Source organism: Camelina sativa, chromosome 17, assembly GCF_030686135.1.
Source record: "Camelina sativa cultivar CO46 ecotype springtype chromosome 17, ASM3068613v1".
NCBI classification, from domain to species: Eukaryota; Viridiplantae; Streptophyta; class Magnoliopsida; order Brassicales; family Brassicaceae; genus Camelina; species Camelina sativa.
In genome coordinates, this window is record NC_141896.1 from 23,258,157 (window position 1) to 23,283,201 (window position 25,045).

General features: G+C 33.3%; 6 protein-coding genes and 1 pseudogene across 7 annotated transcripts; 5 read left to right on the forward strand and 2 right to left on the reverse strand.

Annotated features, from left to right (window-relative positions):
- Positions 1 to 1,441: 1,441 nt before the first annotated feature.
- Positions 1,442 to 4,347, reverse strand: LOC104757603 (uncharacterized). Its single transcript, XM_010480355.3, has 7 exons — positions 3,649 to 4,347; positions 3,471 to 3,545; positions 2,880 to 3,387; positions 2,391 to 2,776; positions 2,063 to 2,289; positions 1,805 to 1,970; positions 1,442 to 1,718 (listed from the first exon to the last, which is right to left on the reverse strand). The coding sequence occupies exons 1-7, from the start codon at positions 4,213 to 4,215 to the stop codon at positions 1,590 to 1,592; spliced, it is 2,058 nt and encodes a 685-aa protein (XP_010478657.1). The 5' UTR covers positions 4,216 to 4,347; the 3' UTR covers positions 1,442 to 1,589.
- A 738-nt stretch (positions 4,348 to 5,085) lies between these two features.
- On the forward strand, positions 5,086 to 6,481 carry LOC104759617 (uncharacterized). The gene is made up of 6 exons (XM_087496674.1): positions 5,086 to 5,232; positions 5,320 to 5,584; positions 5,663 to 5,762; positions 5,937 to 6,061; positions 6,172 to 6,256; positions 6,334 to 6,481. Exons 1-6 carry the CDS (start codon positions 5,086 to 5,088, stop codon positions 6,479 to 6,481), a joined length of 870 nt encoding a protein of 289 aa, XP_087352800.1.
- A 522-nt stretch (positions 6,482 to 7,003) lies between these two features.
- Positions 7,004 to 7,563, forward strand: LOC147924237 (uncharacterized). The gene is made up of 2 exons (XM_087496675.1): positions 7,004 to 7,240; positions 7,327 to 7,563. Exons 1-2 carry the CDS (start codon positions 7,004 to 7,006, stop codon positions 7,561 to 7,563), a joined length of 474 nt encoding a protein of 157 aa, XP_087352801.1.
- An 869-nt stretch (positions 7,564 to 8,432) lies between these two features.
- On the forward strand, positions 8,433 to 9,960 carry LOC147924238 (uncharacterized). The gene is made up of 3 exons (XM_087496676.1): positions 8,433 to 8,567; positions 8,649 to 9,242; positions 9,922 to 9,960. Exons 1-3 carry the CDS (start codon positions 8,433 to 8,435, stop codon positions 9,958 to 9,960), a joined length of 768 nt encoding a protein of 255 aa, XP_087352802.1.
- Positions 9,961 to 12,575: 2,615 nt separating this feature from the next.
- On the reverse strand, positions 12,576 to 14,400 carry LOC147924239 (ubiquinol oxidase 3, mitochondrial-like). The gene is made up of 4 exons (XM_087496063.1): positions 13,849 to 14,400; positions 13,414 to 13,607; positions 12,968 to 13,262; positions 12,576 to 12,858 (listed from the first exon to the last, which is right to left on the reverse strand). Exons 1-4 carry the CDS (start codon positions 14,257 to 14,259, stop codon positions 12,799 to 12,801), a joined length of 960 nt encoding a protein of 319 aa, XP_087352189.1. The 5' UTR covers positions 14,260 to 14,400; the 3' UTR covers positions 12,576 to 12,798.
- Positions 14,401 to 17,824: 3,424 nt separating this feature from the next.
- LOC104757605 (zinc finger CCCH domain-containing protein 12) lies at positions 17,825 to 20,570 on the forward strand. The gene is made up of 2 exons (XM_010480357.3): positions 17,825 to 19,331; positions 20,059 to 20,570. The coding sequence occupies exons 1-2, from the start codon at positions 18,443 to 18,445 to the stop codon at positions 20,346 to 20,348; spliced, it is 1,179 nt and encodes a 392-aa protein (XP_010478659.2). The 5' UTR covers positions 17,825 to 18,442; the 3' UTR covers positions 20,349 to 20,570.
- A 1,062-nt stretch (positions 20,571 to 21,632) lies between these two features.
- Positions 21,633 to 22,668, forward strand: LOC104759618 (RING-H2 finger protein ATL81 pseudogene; annotated as a pseudogene). The gene has a single exon (XR_015585735.1). The product of XR_015585735.1 is annotated as an RING-H2 finger protein ATL81 pseudogene (transcript).
- Positions 22,669 to 25,045: the final 2,377 nt, after the last annotated feature.

The following is a 25,045-nucleotide window of genomic DNA, read 5'->3' on the forward strand; positions in this document are numbered from 1 at the left end:
CAACAATCACAATTAGGAGTAGAGAGAAGATTGAAAAAAGGTTTGGTCTAAAACAGAGACATCCATGTCAGAACCTGTTGACCAAACATCTCTTCTCTCATAAAATATCTGCGGCTTCAAGCTTCAACTCTTTCTTTATCTTCAACATCATGACTGTAGTAATTTCAATGTTTTAACAGTTTTATCGAGATATCTATACCCGAAACTACATAAAAAGACCTTCAGCTTATTTGTGACTGTTCATTTCACCTGAAGTCTTCATGTCATCTACAAACGAAACAATCCCATGATCGTTTTGAATGGCCAAAGAGCTTCCATTAGTTATTCGGTGAGTGAAATTTGAAAGCACTTCTTCACCTGGAAAGATCATAAACTTGAAAATTGGTTCTTGTTGAAGAACAGAGCTTCTTGATCCAATTTCAAACAGTTCAAGAAATTGAATTTGACATTTGAGACAATGTCTGCTCCCATTGGACGTGACCATGCCAACTACTAGCTTCAGTCAACCCCCTGCAATATGTAAAATCAACATCCTCAAGATGTTTCAGTTTAGAAATGGTTAAGGATACATGTTTTAACTTGTTGCATTCCTTTATATATAGGAATTCAATACTAGCGAAGTTCTCAATCCACCAAGGAACTTCTTCGATCCTTGTTTGTTTTAGACTTTTAGTGGAGTTCTAAGGTGTTATTTGAGACATCAGGAAAGCTCCTCAATCGCAAGCATCCGCTTAGATTAAGGTTGATGCCCAGTACAAGAATGAGGTTCAGATTCCCTGTATAGTAAGGAAGAAGCTCCACCAAAGATAGGATTTCTGAAAGAACCAATGTCTGACTTCAATTTGGTCTTCAAAGAAAGAGACAACATTGCTCACGAAGGGAGACAACATGGTCACCAATGGCCTAAGTGGTTGAAAATGTAATCAAAACCAAATTTAGAGATATTAAACTATTTTCTGAAACTTCCCATTTGGAGACTCTTTCCCAAAGTTACCTGTAAGCTTATCTAGACTGGATGAATTATCTATGAGTTGTTTGCCAACACAAGTTAGTGAATCAATTAGTCAAAGACGTTGGTATTTCCTGACTCTATGCAATAAGTTACACCCTACATTAGTTTCCCCTATACCCATTGCATATAAATAATGGCAAGTTGTAATGATGATCATGGAGACAACATTGGTTCAACATCACCATTTTAATTTACAGGTCGACGAAACAGATCAGAAAAGGAGAGAGTTAAGGTATACGAAGTGACATACCGAGAACATATATAGCAGTCCAGGAGATGATTTCTCTCAGACACTTATCACCTGCATCTACGTTATTGTTGGCTTCAAAGGGGTTTTAAATTTTGTTTAAGAACATTTATATCTTCAAAAAATCAACCAAACCCATCAACGCTTTTATTGGACCATAAGCAAATGAGAAGACACAACAATGACAGATAAATAATATATATTGAAACCGCACTCGAAGAATAAATCAAACTGATCAATGTTTCTTTGGAACATAAAACAAACGACAACCTCTGGAAAAGAAAAGAAAAAAACAGAATCTGAGTTTGATCTTTACAGACATGCATGCCTTTACCCATCTGTGTGTTGCTTGCAACCCTTTGGTCCATAATGCTGAACAGATTTCTTCACCACTTTCTTGCAAAGATAACAGAAATGAGCTTGACATGCCCAGCAAAACAAGTGATTGTTGTTTCCAGCCTACACAATAACCAACTCAAGAATCATCTCATGAACCCCAAAACCCCATAATTCACTGGCTTGATTAAAACCAAATTAGCTTTTACCTTTGCATTGAACTGGCGGCAATTAGGACACAGCTGGCCGCGCTGTGGAAACTGACCGTTTTCTGCAAACATTTGAGCTTGAATTTGTCCAAGGACTTGTCGCTCATTCATCCTCTCATTCCATTCTTGGATCGCCTCTTGTGGGAATAGATCACATGTCCCCTCGCTTTTACCAAAGAAGACAAGGTTTATTTAGTTCCAAGATATATACATAACATATGTATGCATCTATTCTTTTATATATGTAACATCACTAACCTGAAATGTTCATAACCACTGATAGCTTTGTTGCAACGGTAACAAAAGTATTGGCCACAGTTATTGCAGACCATTTTGTTGCAACCTCCGGTTCTTGAGATGGCTATTTTGCAAGATGGGCATTGTTTAGCGCTTTTCATTATCACCTTCACACTCATAATTTCATTGATCATTTCTTTTTCTTTCCGCCTTTGTTCCTCTCCAAGACGAGAAGAACTCTGACGCTCCTGCATAAGATTTACATGTAAGAAAAAGTCATCTGTCTAAAGATCTTTAGGGATATAATAAACAGAATTGTAGTGATTGATCAAAGGCACAATAAAGATACCTGCAAGATTTGAAGCCTAAGCTCCGGGCTCATGCAAGCCACACCCACATGTCTCTTTTCTTTACAAAGTGTACAGAAACTGAAGTGGCACTTGAAGCATAAAGCAAGCTGCTCCTCATCCTCTATGCAAGGGGTTTCACATCTAGGACAGTAAGCGACGTCAGTCATGGCTTCCAATGTTTTCTGCAACATAAGAGTTTCCCAGCGTTCATACGCTTCATCGCCCAACAATCTCTTCAATATACCTGGCGGAACAACTTCTCCACATTTCGAGTCCGGACACTTAAGCTTGTTAACTGTGCCTTCAGAGACATGTATGTCTGTGTAGGTCTTCATACATTTCAAACAAAAGAAATGCTCGCATGGTAACTTAACAAAGTCAATACCTGTCCAAGGAGTAAAAAAATAATATGGAGAAACAAGTGTAAGCAGCTTGAACCAACCCACATCACTAAAAGCAAACAGCTATGAAGAAAGGACACGTTTTACCTGCAGATTCAGAGAAACATATACAACACTCATGCAAGCTCTGAAGGAAACTATCATGACGTTTCTCATCGTCATAACTCCTAATATAAGGAATATCTGAATCCGGAGAACGACTTCCAGACACAGCACGCTTATCTCTAGAACATGTAACCCCATAAGGACCAAGAACAACCTCATCATCAAATCCGAGATGAGAAATCGACGAGTTCTGTAACCAGTCCATCCATTGGTACAAGACTTCTTGCCCTGGCTGTTCACTCCATATAGAGTCCAGCATTGAGCAGAGACTTGAAATCTTATCAGGGTTCATCCACTGAACACTTATTAAGAAATAAGGCGGTAAGTGGCTCGGATAAGCACTTGGTAACAAACATGTCAACACAATCGGCGGAAGATGCTGTGCCTTGAAAGAGTACAAGAAATCCTCTGGCTCCTTACTTGAATCAGCTTGTAAGTTAAGCTTCGTAGAGATGGTATATTCATTAGTAGCTTCAACGTTTACATGAACCTGCAAAAACCAATCATTAGAAGATATTGTTATGTCACATTTATCTCTATATGAAACCTGCAAGTACAAAGCTTATCTCTGACCTGAAAGTATCGCATATCTTTATGCCGATCAAAGATGAACATGTTTCCTCCATAGATGTACCCCAATGCCAAAAGCTGCAAGATTTCAATACAAATCAGTAACCCCCAATGAACAATCTAAACCACAGCATAACTTTTATAATCAAGCCTAAACAGCACAAAGGTCAAAACTTTATACCTCATCTTCCTGTAATTGATCATTCATCTTTAGTTGATCCTCTGTTAGCTCTGGCTCACTGACGCTAGATCTCAAATCATTCAGAATAGTCAACATAATGTCTCCATTCGTCTCATACTCATTAGCATTAGTACCAGCATCAGCAAGTTCTTCACTTTCACCTCTATTCACATCTGATTCCTCAGAATTCGAATGATCAACAGAACTGAGATGAACCTTCTCGTCCGTAATCGAATTCGGGTTCTGTTTCACCTTTAAGCTACTCAAATCATCAGCCAAGCAATCTACAACATCGGATTCAGTAAAATTCACCTCAACGGGACGAGGTTTTGAATTTGATACACGGCCGCGCCGACTCCTAGGGCTCCGGTAAGGTTTCGAAGGTTTTGTTAATGGCTGAGAAGTAGACGGAGAAGCAGCTGTAGACGACCGATCCGTGGAGGTCGTGTCTTCTTGCTTATGGTCCAATTCTGATTGATCTTTTACTGGATTCGCATTCCCACCACCACGACGGACGTAACGGCGGTCGTGATTTCTACCACCACTGCCTCCGTGTGCCCGTCTCATGATGGTGATGGCGGTCTCGTAGCGCAATTGGGTTTTTGATGACGTAGTTTAGTTTGGGGTTTTCTTTAGTAGACGATCGTGTCCGAAAGGTTTTCAATTTCCATGTTTAAAAAACATAGAATTTATGTTTATACCAATATACATACCAATATCTATACTATTAAAGCAGAAGTACTCTCTAGAGTAAAAATGGACCATGACTTGGTTTTGGTAGGTTTTTCATTAAAAATGATTAGAGAATCACAAAATTTAATCTAATTAACCTATAGTTTCGATTTTGACAAATGACGAAAATGCCCTCGGTCGATTACTTTAAAAAAAACGGGTCGGGACGCGGATCCTTAAAAAAACCGACAATAGAAGGAAAATAACCACCGGATCTGTTTGTGTTCGAGAATAATATTTTTCGGATCCAGTTTATTATTTAATTCAAGATTAGTTAATTAAGATCCCAAACAAACCCATTCGTTATAGGCAAACACTCTGATTTCATAAATTTTAATACCGAAGAATTTGAATATTTACTTAATTACCGAAACATATCATAACAAATATTAATTTAAAAGGAAATTTTTCTGATTCAGTTAAAATCTTATAAAACGAATATTCAAGTTACCATATTTTGTTTAATTCCTTGATTTCCGATGTTACAATTATGAACTAATCTTTTACGATCAAATTTTCAAAGGAATATTCGTTTATCAGTTGTAACGAATCAAGCAAGTAAATATATTTTGCGTATATTCCTGATATCAAATCTTAACTTATAAGTGATAACCTAAATCAATGAATTATAACTATAAATATATTGAGAACTTTCTATTGGATTATTATACTAAAATAACGATTTTTACTTCGTTACACAAAATGATGGCTCTACCCCTATCTTACACTCCTTTGAAAGACCTAAAACCATACAAAAACGCTTGGCGTATTCAAGTCAAAATTCTCCACAGTTGGAAAATGAATACCGCTAAACTTGGTGAATCACTCGAACTAATTCTCGCTGACGAAACAGTATGTATTTTAAGTATAGATTTATTATTCTTTTGCTAATATATTAATATCAATTCATTCTAAGAGTATTTTTTTTGTTTTATATAGGGTGACAAAATAGGAGCTTCTATCAGAAAGGATCATATCAAAAAGTTTGAATCTGAATTGAAGCCTGGATCTTGGAAAGTTATATCAACTTTTGGTTTGAATTTCTGTACATCCTACTTGCGTCCTTCTCTTATTAAGTATAAGATTAGTACCAGATATGGTACCACAATTATTCCTTCTGAAAATGTATCTGATGATCATTACCTATCATTCACATCGTTTGATAGTATACTTGCTGGAAATCTTGACAAAAATCTCCTGCTAGGTAATTTCATAATACATATATTTTGTTACTAATTTACAAAGATGATTTTATTAATAGTTGTATTATTTATATTTACAGACGTTATTGGTCAAGTAGTCAGTTCTGGAGGTTTAGAAGAAATCACAAGTCGTAACAACATTACCATGAAGAAAATTGAGTTTGAGATAAGAGACATTGAGTAATATTATAAATCTAAATATATATTTTTAGATTTTTTTTGTTCATAACAAAAATAATATATATATTTTCATGCTTATACATTATACTATTAAAAATCTATTTTATATAGATTTTCATGCTTATATGTTATACTATTTTAATATAATCTATGTCTGTTAAAATTCTTATTTAGGGATAAACGATTATCATGTACTCTATGGGAAACCTACGCTGAAGCTTTAGATCGTGCTATCAATGATTCAAGTGATGGAATGGTTATGTGTTTCCTACGCTTTGTTAAACAAAACAGCTATAAAGGTAACAGTACGCATAATATTTATACATTTAATTTCTAGGGCACAAAATATTTATCAAAAGTATTTTTAGAAAACATTTAACTACTGTATCATATTTATATTTCATTTCAGAAAAACGATACATTGAGAATGCTTTCGATTCTTCTATCTTGATGATCAATCCTCAGTTACCAGAGATGGAGGCTTTTCAGAACATGTAAATTCAAATAGCTATGAAATTATTAATCAACAATATGTTTCATTATGATTTACTATTCCTCTTTTTCATTTTAGTCTTCCTGCGGATCAATTGGCTTTAACAATTACCAATTCTGGTGGAAAGAGAGTTTATAACCCGTCTGGCTCCAAGAGTGGTCTTGACTTTCCTTTGCAAATGATTGCTGACGTACTTGCTGAAACAGAGGTATTTTACATTTATTAATAGTCTAACAATATATTAACATAATCTATTTTGGAAAATGTATGAGTTATAAGCTTAAGGATGTAATATTATTTTGATAGGTAGGAAAATGTAGAATCGCATGTACTATTTCAGCAATCGATACAGATTGGGGTTGGTTCTACATTAGCTGTCGAAAGTGTAATAAGAAGGTTGATAAAGAGGACCTGTCAATTAAAGTGGAAGATGTTAAGAAACCAAGCAAACCAAGGTGGAGGTGTGAAACCTGTAACGAGTGGGCCACGTTGATTGAGCCTAAGTAAGTCTTCTAATTATTTGTCATATATTTTGAAATATGAATATTTGTTGGTTTATCTATTAGATGATTAATTCCTCTTTAGGTACAAATTACATGTCCACGTTTGGGACAAGAGTGGTGAAACCAAAATTTTCATGTTTGATAGTTGGGCATCAAAAATTGTTGGTGTTTCCGCAGCTGAAATCCTAAATGGTTCATTTGAAGAGGTATATTTTTAAATTCCTTGGTTAGATTTTTAACAAAATATGGAATCATTCACAATATCGAATATGCAGATTACGGATCCTACTTTGATCCCTGATCAGATTAAGGCTGTGTGTGGGAAGACCTTTCAATTTCTGATATGTATTGGTGGGGACAATCTTTCTGGTGCTAATGATAGTTACAAGGTTGCTAATGTCTGGGAAGGCAATAAATTCATGGAAATTAGTAATGAAGCATCTGAAAATACTATTGACAGAATTAGTCTCACCTCTGAACAGGTTTGCCTTTTTTTATTAAATATAGTTTCTATATATCTATATAGTGCTATCAGAAACATCTAATGTATATACTTTTTTACGTGCAGGCATCACTGATGATTACTAATGGCACTGAGCCTTATGAAACTGATCATTCTTCCAGTTCAACTCCTTCGTCGAAGCGCAAAACAGAAGCCACAGACCCAAACATTGATCAATCATCTACAAGCAAGAAAAAATGTTCCGATCAGTCTACTGATTTCACCGAAGATAAAGGAGATTATCCTACCAAGGATTTGAATGAAGTCATTAGCTGTGAAGATGTTGATCACGGAAAAACATAGTCCTACTCCACGTTTGGTTTCCAATTATTTTCACATTTTTCCTTTGAACAATAAAAAACATTTTTAAATGCTTATTTTAAAACTTTGTTGGTTATTTATTTGGTTCAGTTTTTAATATTATTTTGCTTTGGTTATTTATATGGTATTTTTATTGTTTATAATTTATTTGTTCAAAACTTAATTTATTTTACTAGATATTTGACTGTTTAGTTTTTTTCTATACTTTAGAATATTGTACTCAATTATTTAATTTAGAAATCTTCAATATAGTAAAATAAGGATCTCTTTCAACAGAGACATTGATGATGAATTAGACTTCTAAGAATCATAGTTTCAATGGAGTATATGATGATGAAATCTACTTTGAAGTAGCATCAGTTTCATCATGTATCTATAAATGTAAAAGAAATTTATACTGATTCTAATTTTTATTGCAGTACATGCGATTAGTAAAAACTGCAATTCAAGCAGACTGTCTAATTAGTATTAGTACAATATAAATATGAATTAATCTATTACAATGTATAGTTTCGATCAAATTTAACCATTGCATGTATGGATTATACACCAAACATAAATTTTTTGTTATTTTCAAAGTCTTCGCCTTGATTACTTCAATTTCGAACTGACAAAAAAAAAACCGACATAAATTTGTAAGTAACTTCCAATCACTTTTCATATTCCTCTTTTCTAGATATATATATATATATATATATATATATATTTTTTTTTTTTTTAATTTTTTTTGCAACTTCAAACTTCATTCACGATAAAACATTTACTATATATCTATTATCTAAAATATTCTAACCTCTCACCTTTCATCATCTTTCTTCTTTCTCCAAAATAATCAAGAACCAAACCAAAAAATGGTTGCATACATAGAGGATTTGAATCCATCAACAGATAGGTTGAGTGTTGCTGTTAAAGTACTGAGGCTCTGGATACCCGAAATAATCATAATGCAGCCTACCTACATTTGTTTGATCTTGGTTGATGAGAAGGTAACAATCCATTTATATCCTTCTTCTTAATATTTAAATCTGAAATTAGTTTTTATATATTTTAGGGAACAAGAATTCAAGCTAAACTCCGAAGTCAGCTTTACAGCTGAAGAAAGAATTTATCTAAGTTCTGATTCAATTGACCCTCAAGATAAACGTGCTCTGAAAAATAAAGTTTACTCACCAGATTTTCTAAATACCATTAAGGTTTCGGGTATACCTTATCATAGGCTTCGTTTGAAAATAGGTTGTCCGATTATGTTAATGAGAAATATTGATCCGCATGGTGGTTTAATGAATGGTACAAGACTGCAGATCACCCAAATGGCGGACCATGTTTTGCAAGCTCGGATTTTAACTGGTACGCGAGTTGGTAAGATAGTTCTCATCCCTAGGATGTTGATATCACCATCAGATACTAGGTTGCCTTTCAAAATGCGCCGAAGACAGTTCCCAGTGTCAGTTGCTTTTGCAATGACTATCAATAAGAGTCAAGGTCAATCTCTGGAAAATGTTGGTATATACTTGCCTAGACCCGTTTTCTCCCATGGTCAGTTATATGTAGCAATGTCAAGAGTTAAATCAAAGTCTGGATTGAAGATGTTGATAACAGATGCTGAGGGAAAACCTCAAACAAAGACCACCAATGTTGTTTTTAAAGAAGTTTTCCAAAATCTTCACTAGGAAATGGAATGGTACTTACTCCCTAAATTCTAGGTATATTATAATTTCGTTTTATTAATATATATGTTACTAACTCTATATTTATTCTAATTTGCCCTACAGAGAAAATACAACACATGGTTGAATGGGTTAATGACGGAATATGGTACTTTCATGACTATATGAGTCATTTCTACTCTTACTATTATTTTTATTTTATTTTATTATTGTTTACTTTGGATATTAAACATTCATAAACACAAATAGAATCTTAAAACACAAACCAACAAAACTATAGTCCGATATTGCTTTCTGCGTAATCCATTACGAACCTACTATCCGATATTGTCCAATATATACCCTCTAACATATCTACTATTCAATATACTCTTTGTCTGTCTGATTTTGTAAGCAGCTATATTATGCAAAGTATGAGATTATATAAAGCGACTGATTAGTTTATTACCGATTACGTTTTTATTTTAACTTCGATAATAAGATAGATTACCTAACTCAGATAAGAAAAAGGTTAAAAAAATTTAATCCCGTGCTGTAGCACGGGTTATCCTCTAGTTGAAAATAGTAAATTCCCTATGCTAATATTTTGGAAGTATACATAAAATTAACCTTATCTTATTATATAAAGTTGGGTTTTGAAAGTTAGTCATTAACAAGATTTTGACATGTGTCAATTTATCAATCTCAGATTTTTGACATGTGTAAAAGTTAATATTTAATAGGAGAACTATAATTACAACAAAAATAAATTATTTTGTTTTAAAAATATTAATAATGTAAAAAGATAATTATCAAAAATTACAGATTTTATAAAAAAAATACAAAGGTTTTTTAAATAATAATAAGGAGATTATATATATATATATTTCATAAAATTCGAAATTATAATATTATTTACTTCTTTTAATTTTAAATTATTAATTTTACAAAAAAAGGATTAAGGATATTATACAGATAATTATTAATTCTAAAATTTTGTAAATACTCACTTTTATATAAAGATATATCGTCTCATAATTAAATAATTTATTCAAAAACACTGCTTTCAATTTTATTTAATTAGAAATTTTTTTAATGGGAAGTTAATTTTTTCTTATTCTTTTAAACCAAATTTTTCTCCTACTTTCTCCTTTTTCAGATGGGAAATGGTAAGATTAATATGTTAACCCAAGAAAAATATTAATAAATGCATCTTCTTTTCCTAATACTGTATTTTAAAATTTATTGTAGTATTTTTAGATTATTTTATTTAATTTATATTTTCATTTTTGAATTATTTAAGATTCATATACTACCGTGTTTATAATATTCTATTGTTTCTTTAATTATGTCAAATTATTTGTTTTAATTTCTCAACCTTGATTGGTTGGTCATAAAGCCTTTCTTATTTTGCAAACATAAATGTTACTATTATTCATTCAATCCCAAAGGGAGATAACGAGTAGAAGCTCATCAACCTAATGGATGGATAAAATAGGCTAATCAAACACAAGCTTACAATAAACATATATAGATAGATCGTTGTTGATAGATCCATATGAGCTCAAAGACTGTGACATCCTGATTTGCGGAAAAGGTATAAAAGAATTGATTTAGCCACATATATCACCAAAATGCACTTATTTTTTTGGTCAAGGATCCTGAGAGAACTTTATGATTGGTGACCTTTCTGGAAGTGATTGTCGGAACTGTGCGAGTGAGGACAAAACACAAGAAAAGATCATTTGTAGATTTGTAGGGTCGGTAAACAAGTTTTTAAAGTCTCTCTGACATAACAAACCGGCCATCAAATATGGGTGGGTCTATGGGCCGGGAAAGATATAGGGCACACTTAGGAAGGCGGGCCTATGGACTGAGAGTGGACATGGGCTCACTAAGCAAGGTGGCGGTTGAGGCGTTACAGAGACAAAGCAACATCATGGTGTGTCAAAGACACTTCCACGAATACATTGGGAAATTTAACATTAGTTACTATCAAAAGATTTTGTGACGTCAACATTTTTTTTTTTACTTTCATTAGTTGTCGGAGCAAGCCATTTTGAGATAGCAAAAAAATGTGAACATATTCTCTCTACACAGGAGGAGGGCAGAGCCAAGGTTCTTTCTATAGTGGAGAAGGTTGCACACAAGGTTATCTTCCCTAGGGAGGAAGGTGGAGGAGGTTGGACGCAATGTTATCTCTCCAAGGGAGGAAGGTGGAGCCAAGGTTTTCTCTATGGTGGAGGAAGTGAGACGCAAGGTTCTCTCTATAAGGGATGAGGGCGGAGCCGAGGTTTTCTCCATGGTGGTCATACATTATTGTAATGGTACATAATTGATTAGTATATTATGTAATATATTTTTTATTCAAAATATGTTTTGAGCCAACAATTTTTGTAATTAAAAAACTATAAAGAAGTGAAAGTAAAATAGTTGACTTAATGTGTTCATATAGACATTTTCTAGGTGATGATAAAGAATAAATTTGTAACATAGAATATAGTTAGGTTTTAAAAAGTACACTTTTAATAGTACACATACATAAAATATTTGTAAATAGATATAAATCCGTGTATTATAACAAACGTACGACACATTTTAATATATATTTTTGTTAAATTTAATTTAATTTATAAAACTTTAAACCCGCACATCGGGCGGGTCCTCATCTAGTTATTTATAAAATGTCAAAAAAACAGCTATTCAAGATAAATATAAAAGAAGTCAAATACTAATCAATTTAATTACTTTACAAAAATATATTACATAAATAATTTCCAAAAAAATAAATAACCAATCAAATTAAACAGATAAGATTTTATATATAGTTTATCATGTTAGTTTGTTGCTTAAGAAATAATCATTATACTTCCCCTGTAATCTTTGTTTGATTCTATTTTTTTGTGAAACAAATTAGATAAACACCACACCATCTAATAGATAAAAATGTAGAGTTTTCCTCGTATATGCCATGTTTGAATTTTCAAAGACGTATATAATTATTTAACGTACCTATGAAGAAAAAATAGTAGTGTGTCAATCGAACATAAAGATAAATGGTAGTCTAAAACTATAAATATTTAACTAGAAGAAACTATACATGTATTTTTTTTTTATATAATTCAGGTATCCAAAGCCCAGTGGGTCCTGACTAGTCCACTAGCCCGAAGGCTTGGCGTGCGTCCCAAAAGCGGCAAGAATGGTTCCTAGAGGCCGCATAGCCCATTGTTAAATTTTTCTGCGGTGGCCACTTAAGGTGTTTGCAGCCGTGGAGATTCAAACCCGAGAGTATTAGGAATCTCACCCTCAATCCGAAATTCATCCTACCACTGGCCCACATATGAATGGTTTTTCAATACAATAACATCACTTATTTTTTATTTGAATATAAATTTACAATCTCGAATCTGAAAAAAAAATGTCAATATGTGCTACAACACAGATCATAATCTATAAAGAATAACAATTTTGAACAATAAAAAAAAAAAAAGAGGAAATAAAAGTATAATAGAGTCCACAATCACATAGGCGTTTATCATGCATGGATACAAGAAGCTTTGTCAAATGATCTCTAATGATATCCAACCGGAGCCGGAGCTTCCTTGAGTTCGTGTCCTTTAAATTGTATATCCTGCACAAACGTTAATTTAACCCCCAATATGTTAGCCAAAATTTCGAAAATTCACATTAAATAATATTACTATACATCTTTTGCAAATAAAAGTATAATAACTCCTTACCGAAGCATAATGATTAATATCTCGGTGGTGAGCTTCGTCAGCTCGGATAACATAAACCACGTCCCTGAGCGTCGCGTCTCTAGGCAACCGCCAGTAATCGATTGCGATGGCTGGAGCTGGCGAGTTTTCGAATTTTCCGGCATCGATGTCTTCGAGGAATTCGGTGTAAGAATTCACAGCCTCTTCTTCTAAGTATCCAGTTATGCGATGAGCAAGTTTCGGAGAAACTACATAAGCCAAGAAATATGCGTTGAAGAAAACGCCTTGGACCGTGAACACAATCGCCCGTTCGTACCTTTAATAACCGGTTCAAATGGTTAGATAAATTAACTCTAACAAATAATGATTTGAATTTAGATTGTATTAATTACTATATAGTTGTATAATACAAGTTATACGTGGTATTTTGATAAGGTACAAAATCAGAAGGGTACATGCATACATACCATTTGGGTTGTGAGAGTTCAATGAAGGTCATAAGATGCATACGCTCATTCTCGGCCTCTTCGAGCAAAGCTTTTATCCATCCACCGCTATGTTCAAATCGTCGAAGAGATTTCAAGTGCAAAAGCATCCCTCCGACCATTCCTGGCACTGCCGCCACTGTCTCTAACAACATTGCATGGCACATATGCTTCCTCTAAATACGCAAAATTATTGAATTAGGAAAAATAAACGAACAAATGTGTATATGGTCAAAGGTTTAAGAATCAGAGTTCAATTTCAAAAATTTACAGATTATCTTTTTTTCAATATGGAAAAATGTTGTAATCAGCTACTTTTGATACAACCCAATTACTGACTACCAAATATTTGATTATTTGAAAATTATATGAATACGAACAATTGATACAACAATTTAAAAGTTCTGAAGAAGTTACCTGAAAAAATAGGTGAACCGGTATTTTCAGAGTTTGGACGGTCCAATATGCGAATTTGTCAGTAAAATTGGAAGGTTTGTGATGTTTGGTTACATCAATAGACACGTCCGGTTTGTATGAATCCCATGGTTGAAAGCAATTCCACTTCCAAGCTGAACCGTCCGGTTTAGTGATCTTAGCCGGAGGTATACCCCAATAAGTGGATATAACTTTGCCGTCGACCGTTCGGATAGGGTTTTCCGGTTGGTTATTCTCACTCGCCGGAGATGACGTGACAGAACTAAAAAACCGAACAGTGGGCAAGTGGCTGATGATATGTCCCCTTATCCCCGGTCCAGTACCTAAACCGGTGAATTGTACCGAAGATGATAGCACCGGTCGAAGGGTACGGTAAACCAATTTAGAAGACATGAGTGACAACAGCTGTGGTATGATATATATCGACGAGGTTTTGGGGGTGAGACTTGAGAGAGTAGAGAATACTAAAAAAATGAGAGAGGGTTTTAAATTATGTTTGGTCTTTAGATTTTGTTATGTGATCAATTAAATTGTGAAGAGTATAATTTATACATATGAGAGTGATTATAACGAATCTCGGTCAAGTTCAAAGTTTCTTGGACGATGAATAAGAATAGAGGACATGTTTGACACGTTTTGTCATATATTGTACGTTTCTTGAAAAGTATTATTAGAACAATGTGAAATTACCATGATTGTATCTATCACAATCATATTATTATTATTTTTTGAAAAATGTTTTGTCTATATTATTCAATGAATAATATTCATCCGGTCAATAAAAAAACTATTCAGAAACAAAACATTTTAAAAAAGAACTTTGTAAAGATGATTGAATCACAAATCCATTACTAGATTTATTTTGACTAAGATTTATTTATTTATTTAACATTATTAACAAAATTTATAAATATCACTATATCAGGTTAAGTTTATATATACTACTTCTTGTATAAGTCTGACGTTGATATTAGAAAATTATGCTTAGAAAGAACCAAGTGAAATCATCCCGAAAAGTCCAGAGATTCTATTCCTTAATCACTTGCAAATTTGTGAACCACGAAATTTAAAATCCATGAAGTAGACTTGTGTACACAAAAAAAATTACATGAACAAAAAGAAAAAGAGATATTTTAGAATATCTCGTATGGTTATGAAACACTTGATTCTTTGCTTCATTCATCTCTCTCTCATTTCATCTCTCTCTCTAATGCCCAGCCTCGTCTCGAACCAGTCAAGCGTTGCACCATTATGTGCCTTCGTTGACCGGTGAGCTACAAGAGCTAGGCATTCTCATTGCAGCATTTAACTTATTTATATGAAGGTCACATAATTTATGATCAGTATTCAGTATCAAATTAACTAAATTATTATTAGTATATCGATATTCTCAGTTTATAGAAATCTCAAAAACATAATTCACTCTAGTAATTAACAAAATTTATTCTCAGAGCTTTGTAGTTGTTTTTTTTTTCTTTTTTTTTATCAACAACATAAAATATTGGCTCTAAAGTTAATACGAAGAAAAATTGTTTACAAAGGTGACACTAGACGATTCAGCGCGAGCTTTATAGGCCAAAAAAATATGTCTTAACATTTGCACTACGATAAATAAGTGAAAGAGAAAACAAAGAAAACTCCTCCGTATCGCTTTTGATATCGTCTAGGTAAACTGAGAAGATCGGTCACTCGGAAGGGGAAGACACCATCTTCACCAAATCTGAGAAATCCATAAAAAAGGTTATGTCTTTGTTGTCTGCTCCAAACGAACCTTCAGAGAAGAAATAATTAACTAGTCCCAATACATCCACTTTAATAATAGGTCACGTCTTTTGGTAAAAAAGTGCAGTTATACTGTCTGGCCCAGAGGTTTTTTCAGGGTGCATCATAAACAAAGCCTCCCGCACCTCTTTCTATATAGTCGGGGCCGTGATAAAAAGATCATCCTCCACAGAGATCGGTGATTGTACCTCACTCAAAGCATCCTCAAATTCATGAGGATTAGTCGATGTGAACAAATCCTGAAAATATGTTACCGCAATATTTTGAATATCCTTCCCCTCCATAGCCCAAACATTATCATCACCATGTCGTCCTATAATACGGTTCCTAGCCCGACATTGTTTTGCTAAAGCATGAAAATATTTGGAATTAAGGTCCCCTACCTGCATCCAACGGTTCCTACATTTCTGGTGCCAATATATCTCCTCATCATGATATGCCTCACGCAATCATAAAGTCAGTGCCGTAATCTCCTCGGATCACCTTCCATCATCTACTTGCGCAAGGGTAAGTTCACTTTTTATACCCTCATTCGTCTCCCTACCAAATGGTTTTAAAGTTTTCTGTCATCTAGAGATGGAACACCGACAACTAATCAGCCTGTCAACAGTAGCTCCCTCGGTTAACCCATTCTTCAGTGATAGCTTCGAGCAACCCTTCCTTCCCAACCCACCATTTATCAAACCGAAAACAATGCTTACCCCTTGAAACCTTATCCTCGATGGTAGCTAAAATCGGTTTATGATCTGATCCTATCATGGGCAAATATTTAACGAATGATTGTACTAAATATATCATGTCAGTCTTCATTCGCCAGAGCCCTATCTAACCGATAACGAATAGGTTTTTTTTGCCATCGTTTCCAGAATAAAAAATCACCAAAATAAGAAAACTCAAGAAGTCCACAATTATCAGTCATAGAATTAAATGGAAGAAATGATAACACAGAGTGTAAAACTCCCCCGTTTCTCATGATTTCCTTTTAATTCAATTAAAATCATCAATAAAAACCATGGGGAATCTCGAGACAACCCATACCTCATTAACTGTTCTCATACTTGTTCTCGCTTACTAAGAACCGGGTCTTGGTACACAAAAATCATACACTTTTTTTCTTTTAACAATTACCTTAATATCCAAATCTATTAGACTTAAATAAAATAAAAACTAAAAATTTATTATTATAAAAAGGGTTAAACCGCCACTACAACCAATAAAATCAACTATTTTTTAAGTGTGAATAACCAAAATGACCTAACATGTCTCGGACGCGCAGACCCTTGATCATCTTCTAACTGAATTGAAAACATTAAAAATTATAAACATTAGAAATGTTCCAAAATTTGTTTATTAGGTTGTATGCTAAATAATCCCAGTAGATTTCAACGTTTTAGACAAAAAAAAAAAATCATAACAATTACGTTAAATATGATAGCTACTAAACAATATTGTAATTTACCAACCAATTCATAATATATACCAATGTTCAAGTTTTTCCATGGAAAATTTAACAAATTGTAAAAAAAAAAAAAAAAATTCACAAAAATAGAACACAATCTCAAATTTAATTAGTCTTTGGCTCTTTGCCGACAAAATCTATAATACAAAAAGATATTTAGAAATACCTCAAATGTTTTTATACACAACACAATGCTCTCTCTGCTGCTGCTCTTGCTCTCTCTCATTCTCGTGCCCAGCTCGAGCTTCGAACTCATCACACGTTGCACGTAAATGTACCATCGTAGACCAGCAAGCTACAAGAGCCAGGCACCTACTCTACAACTTTAACTTTTTTAAATAAATTCGCTCACCTATTTTATCTTCAATATATATATTTTTTGTTTAATAAAGCGCTTCTAAATAGTTTTTTTTTTTTTCCAGTAAATTCACAAACCATCCTAGATTTCAATATGCAGACTATGCAGTCAATTATAATAGTCGTTGAATGTTTAAAAGAATCGGCTACTCGAAATATATAATTTGAAATTATTAATCTAATTATAAACTTAGCAAATAAATTAGTTTTTCTATTTCTTTTTTTTGTTAAACTAATTTAGCTTTAAGTGAAACTTACAAGTTACAAATGGTAATGGAACTGCGTATTGTATACATGGAATAAATGTTTGGAGCTCAACGATTTTATAAAAAGATAAATAAGTCATACTAGTATATCCATAAATTTCATTGAATGAGCAACACTCATTTCATAGCTGTGTCATCATTTAATACACTGTAAGAAAGGATTTTTTTTTTTTTTTGTTTTGTCAGATTTCAATTCCTCTTAATTCTATAAAACCATATCTTCTTTTATTACAGTGTCTTTCAATTTTCATCACTTTATTACCAAATTTAGTTACTTATCTGCTGCTCCAGAGTTTCAAAATTAAACTAGTAGTATTGTCCAAATAAAGATCTTATCCACTGTCCACACGTTTCGTATTTTTTTCCTTGTTTAAACAACTGTTTTACCCCGACCATGATCTTTCAAAATATCTTCTTCAAATCTTTCAATCTCAACGACGATTTTTGAGTGACCTTAAGTACTAATCTTATACGTCTTCTTCATCATCTTCATCATCTGTGTTTATTATCTGTTCATATACATATTTCCAGTTTATCGTTTTTTTAATTTTTTTTTTCTTTCTTGGGTTTGTCAAATTTTGTCGTTAATCGATGAATTTGATTGTTTTCAAGATTACCCATCTCTGGAATCCACGAAATTTCTCAGCTTTTCCGTGATTCTTGGTGAAATTTGTAAACTTTCACAAAAAATTAGGGTTTAGACACACACGCGATGAGTCATCATCATCGGCGAGATTCCGGCGGCGATGTAGTTCACGTGATACCCACGAACAATCCTCCGCCGGATAATTGGTTTCCCAATCTCGGCGATAGTGCCGTTTGGGCGACGGAAGATGATTACAATCGAGTTTGGGCGGTGAATCCCGATAACATCTCCGGCGATAACAATGGTCCTCCGAACAAAAAGACTCGAGGCTCTCCGTCGTCTTCGTCAGCCACTACTACTACCGCTACTACTTCCGCCGCGAGCAATCGTACCAAAGCGATTGGGAAAATGTTCTTCAAGACGAAGCTTTGTTGCAAGTTTCGCGCTGGGACTTGTCCGTACGTGACGAATTGTAACTTTGCTCATACGGTGGAGGAGCTTCGTAGACCACCGCCGAATTGGCAGGAGATTGTGGCGGCTCATGAGGAGGAGAGATCTGGTGGTATGGGAACTCCTACCGTTGCTGTGCCTGAGTTGCCGAGGGAGGAGTTTCAGATCCCGTCTTTGGTGTCATCGACGGCTGAGAGTGGGAGATCTTTTAAAGGAAGACATTGTAAGAAGTTTTATACTGAAGAAGGGTGTCCTTATGGAGAGAGTTGTACGTTTCTGCACGATGAGGCTTCGAGGAACAGAGAAAGCGTTGCGATTAGTTTAGGACCTGGCGGTTATGGAAGTGGTGGGGGAAGTGGCGGTGGTGGTGGTTCTGCTAGTGGTGCTGGTGGTGCTGGAAATAGCAATGTAGTAGTGCTTGGTGGTGGTGCTGGTGGAAGTGGAAGTGGAAGTGGGATTCATATTGTGAAGCCTTCTAATTGGAAGACAAGGATTTGCAACAAATGGGAGATTACTGGGTATTGTCCCTTTGGTGCTAAGTGTCATTTTGCTCATGGAGCTGCAGGTAAAAGATTCCGCCTTTTGTAAGATTTGGTTTGGCCTTTATGAATGCAATGGTTAGGCCTGAAGATAAGGAGTTGACTGAGCTCATGGGTCTCTCTAGTGGTTTGCCAATTTTGTAGTGACTTATCGTGTGTTAGTTTAAACATTAAACCAATGTTGCTTGATGAGTGGGCTAAACGAATAAAATACTGGACAAGCCGAGTGAAATAGTTAATCCCCAGTGACTTGCTTATTCGCTGACCCTGTCAGGTTCTGTATTTTATAACACTGCTTTCTTTGGGTTTTGTTGGTCTGTGGTTGCTATTTAGGCTGTTAGCTTTTTGTGTTAAGATAAAGAGTAGTGGAAGTTTTAATCAATGTTGCTTTGTGGATGGACTAGTGAAAATGGTACTATAGGTTATAAAGGAGCCTAATTAATGGATTGAGTGCTTGTATTAGTTTAGCTTGCTGCAGGACACTATTGAAAATATATTTTTCTTCATTTTCGTTATATTGTAATGAAGCAGACGAGTTTTTGAATTCTTAGGCTCAGGGCTGAGCTATTGGTTGCTTGAAATCTTGAAAGTTTGATAGCTAATCCATCTTACATTTGTAAAAACGGAAACTTTATGTTGAATCTTTGATAGTTTCTTATGGGAAACAAATTCTTAGAATTGTTCAACTTTATTATGAGCTTAGATAGTTCCGTAGTCGTGTAGGTTTAAAGTTTGAGTCTTTATGGTTTGCAGAGTTACATAGATTTGGTGGAGGACTCGTAGAAGGAGAAGGCAAAGACGGAGTATCACCCAATCCGGACACAAAGCAAACAGGACAAACCCCAAAAGGACATTCAGACACAACGACACTTCTATCTCCAGGAGTTCCTCATAATGTAGATGCCAGTTACCACAGTGGAGTCGCATTGCAACGAGCAACTAGTGCGGTTACACAAAAGCCTGGGATCAGAACTCATCAGAAGTGGAAAGGACCGGCGAAAATCAGTCGGATATACGGTGATTGGATCGACGATATTGAATAAAGTTATCGCCTTTTGTTTTTACATATCGGTTAGATAACTGGTAAGAAAATTACAATCTCCTTTTTAAAAAAAAAAAGTTTTTTACCTTTTAGTTTTCTGGTGATGATGGTACAGTTTGTAGAGTTTGTGTATCTGTGTAATCCTTGTATCTCTTGTTGTGGTTATTGTATTGTAGATTATGACTTTTAAGAAGTTGAAATATCATCTTTCTTTCTTTGTATCTTTCTTATGTCTACCAATACCAAAAATTTTAGAGGGATTTACTAGTTTGTGTATTGACCTTTTTTTAATATCATTGTGCTTAAAGCATGAGTCAACATTTTTTTAAAAAATTATAATATAATAATAAAAATTATTGTTTTATTTTTTTTAAAAAAGTTATTTTGTTTGAGATAATATTTATTTTAAATTGTTATGTAAATCTATTAGTCTATTTGAATAATAATTATTTTAGAATATTATAGTATTTTATTTTTGACGTATTATTATAGTTTTATATTGTTTGTTTGTTGTATTTACATCATTATTTTGTGAAATATAAAATAGTAATTTTAATATTATAATTATGAGCAAATAAAAATTATTAATTTATCATTTATATAAATTAAGTTTTACCAACCTGCCAATGTGGAAATTAAAACACACAATTTTCATATAATGAGTAATATATCTTCGTTTTAAAAAAATTCAAATCACAACATATGCAGAAAAATATGCATTTTAAATTATAAGTATTATAAAAAAATTCCAAAAAATTTGTAAATAAAATAAAATAAAGATGATAGGAGAATCATAATTTGAAAAGTTAACAAAATCTTCGAATTTAATTATTAAAAATAAAGTCTTAGTTTTTAAAATTCTGATTGGTTTATATATTAAAAAAAAAATAATTAGTAATTTCGTCCATAATTTATTAGAGAGAGAAAATATTTTTTTAGATTTTTTTAGATTTGATTTGTGAGTGTTTTTTATTTTTAATTAATTATATTTATTTAAATTAGTTAATTAAGCTTAATTATTAATTAATGGCAATTGAATGTAATTTTTTAGTTTTATATTTGTATTTCTCAATTAATATAGTAGGATTACAACTTAGACCTGAAGACCTTAAAACTAGAATGTAAAAGTAAATAACTTTTTTAACCGGCCGTAAAGGAAAAAAAAATCACCAAGCTTTTCTCACAAAAGACTCGCTCAAAAGTCAAAATTATAGGACCTTACCTTTCTCCTCATTTGTCTCCACCCCACTGACATTACCCTTCCCACACGGCAACGTCAGAATAAACCCTTTCTTTTTCAACAAACAACCTATGAAACCAGTCACAATATTTCTGATCCGACCGTTTCACTACACGGTCTCAAAATGTCTTTATCCACGACGAGCACAGAGAATTCCAAAGCAGTCCACACCCTCGTTTCCTCCCCTGTCACCATAGTTTTGACCGGTAGTCTTCTCTTCATCATTTTCTCCGGTTTCTTCTCCTTCTTCTTCTGTGGATGTTGTTTTAGGAAACTCATGAACGTTTGGAACAACCATCGTAACCGAAACCGTCCTAGTAACCTAATCCAACCGTCTAATCAACCTGAAAACATCGGTCTCGACTCCAAGATCATTGAATCCTTCCCTGAGTATCCTTATTCGGTGAAAAATCATGGGACAGATCAATGTTCCATTTGTCTAGCAGAGTTTAGGGATGATGACACCATCAGGCTCATTTCTACTTGTAATCACTCCTTTCAAACAATTTGCATTGATCTTTGGTTTGAAGGACACAGGACTTGTCCGGTATGTCGGCGTGAGCTCGATGTTGAAGACCGGACATCGCTAGAAAAGCCGTTAGATGTTCCTGAACTCGATCTAGTTACATCTGAAATCCGCGACGAGCCTTTGTCCCACGACACAGTCACAATCATCGTTCACGAGGAGCATCCAACTAGTATTGATATCGCTAGTTTAGAGCATACAGACGAAATCGAAAGCTATGAAAGACGAATGAAAGCATCGAATCTGCGGTTTTGGAGGTCACATTCTACTGGACATTCTATAGTAGTTAAGGCCGAAAACGAACAAGAAGAAGATGAAGAAGAAAAAGATGAGATTAAGATACATATTGAGATCTCTGGAGAATGTCAATTCGAAGATCACAAGATGACTTTACCGAACAGAAAGTTGTATTGTGTTAGGGGAACTTACTCTGTAGGATAGAGCCTGGCCTGAGAATGTGAATTGTCTTGGTTGATATATTCTTTGTTTTTGGGCGGTCCAATTTTGTAATGTTTTTATACTATAGGTTATACATATAGAAGATGTTAAAGATTGTTGTAATATTTGTACTTAAATTCTCATTATTCCATACTATACTTCAAAAAAGTTCATACTATCCTATTTCAAATTTTCATTTTTGGATTTTATAAATTCTAAAATATTTTAAAATTTATTTCTATTACTCTATCTCCCAACATGTAAGATTTTCTTAGGTTTTTTTCTTTGTTCTAGTTTATTAAACTTTCCTAAGTTTCTATGCATAAATTAATTCAAGATTTTTTTTGACTATTTCCACTATGCAATATTTTTTTTCTATTGGTTGAAATTTGTTAAACAATAAATTATTTATTGATTTTTTAATCTGTGTTTTTAGCTAAAAACTCTTATATAATGGAATATAGGTGTATAATGGAATCAGTGTTTTTTAAAATAAATAAAATTTAAGAAAGAATATAAAGTAAATATTTTAGTTAGTAAAAACTATCTATAAAAGTAAATAGATATACCGAGGTGTCCAATGTGACATTTGGTATAAAATGTGCTATTCTGCGGTTGAGAAAATTAATCACATTTTCTTTGAATGCCCTCGCTCGTGTAAAGTTTGTGATTTATCTTCGACTCCAGTCTCGTCAGAGAGTTTTCCATATGAGTCGATGTACTCGAATTTAGAATTTGTTTTCTAGAGGGGTTCCTCTCAACATGGTGATCCTGATCAACTTCTTCAATTACCATGGATTTTATGGACAATCTGTAAGACCATAAATAAAAAGTTTTCAAGGTTTAGAGATCGAACAAATGATATAATTGCTCAGGCTTTGGGCGATAAGTTAGCCTGAGAAGAGGCACTCTCTTTTACGGCGGTCATGTAAGCTTCATCTCTGTCTTCGGATGTCCAGGTTTCTTCACCTCGTTTCTAAGACGGAGCCCCTCCCCCTGCATTCGGAGTTAGAAGCGTTGTTGTGGGCCATGGAGCGGATACGTGCTGCAGGGATCACTTATCAATATTTTGAGACTGATTGTGTTGAGTTACACACTATGGTGCAGTCCCCTGAAGATTGGTCGTCGTTCTCCAACCTGCTCGATGAGATTAACTCGCTGGAGTCCTTCCTACAATTCTCCATCTCTTGGATCCTGCGTGCGTCAAATACGAAGGCGGATTGTCGTGCACATGCTTTACGTTCTCTTATCTCTGATATTTTTTTTATAAACCCCTTCCCTCTGGCTTGGGCAACTAACCAAGGAATTTTATTTTAATTTATTGCTTGGTTGAAAAAAAATAGTAAAAAAATACACTTTTAGTTAAAAAAAATAGTTGTAGATGAATTCATAGTTTCTTAAAATAAATTTAAGTTTAACAAAGAATATATATTTAATTATTTTCGTAAGTAAAAACAATGTATAAAAGCGAAGAGATAAACTTTTAGTTATAGAAAATAGTTGTTAAAAAGATCGTGAAATGGCAATGGCTTTTATTAGTCAGATCCGCCCTTCTCGGTGGTCGTTAGCAGCTGCTATTTGTTTTTGCTACACTAATGTATATCCATTTACAAATCTACTATCTACATTACCACTAAAAGTGTATTTGTACATTAAAATATACTCTTTAATCTTTTCTACTACTAAAAAATTATCTTTATGAACACATTAAATTACATATTATATGTCTCTTCACTTTAACATTTTAATATTTACAAAAACGCATAAGTTAATCTTACATACTCTTATCTTATATATTACAATAACAGTCTTTTTGAAAAAAAATATTTGATTGGTGAAAAAATATGAGATGATCTATTTTTTTTTTACTTCAAAAATATTGTTCTTTACGTAAAGGTGAGTATTTACATTTTTTTAGAAACAGTAATTAATTATAAATTTTTACAATCATTTTTTTATCTTATATAAAAAGTAAATCCTTTTTCTTCTAAAATTAGCAACTTAAAATTAAAATAAGTGAACAATATTATAATTTTGAATTTTATGATATATATATATATTATTTCCTTATAATGATATTTTCTAAATTTTAAAGCTGTTTAAATTTTATAATTTTCTTATAATTGCCTTTTAATATTCTTAAAACTGTTAAAAATAAAACTTTTGTTTTACATTTGGAAGTTTACAAAGGTTTTTTTTTAAAGATCTAATCAATACTAATAAAAGTAGAAGCTATAAGATCCTAAAGCTGTTCACCTAGGATTTTAAACCACCAATAAAAATTAGACATGTCACTGATTTACATTTTTAAATCTCGAGAAATTTTTATATTAATAAGATTTTTTTAAAACAACCAATAGGGATTAGACATGTCATTAATTAACATAAATTTCAGAATTTTGTATTTCAGATTTTTTAAATAACCAATTACGATCAGACATCTCAATATTTAACATTATTGAAATTATGTTAAATTTCTATATTAAAATACTTA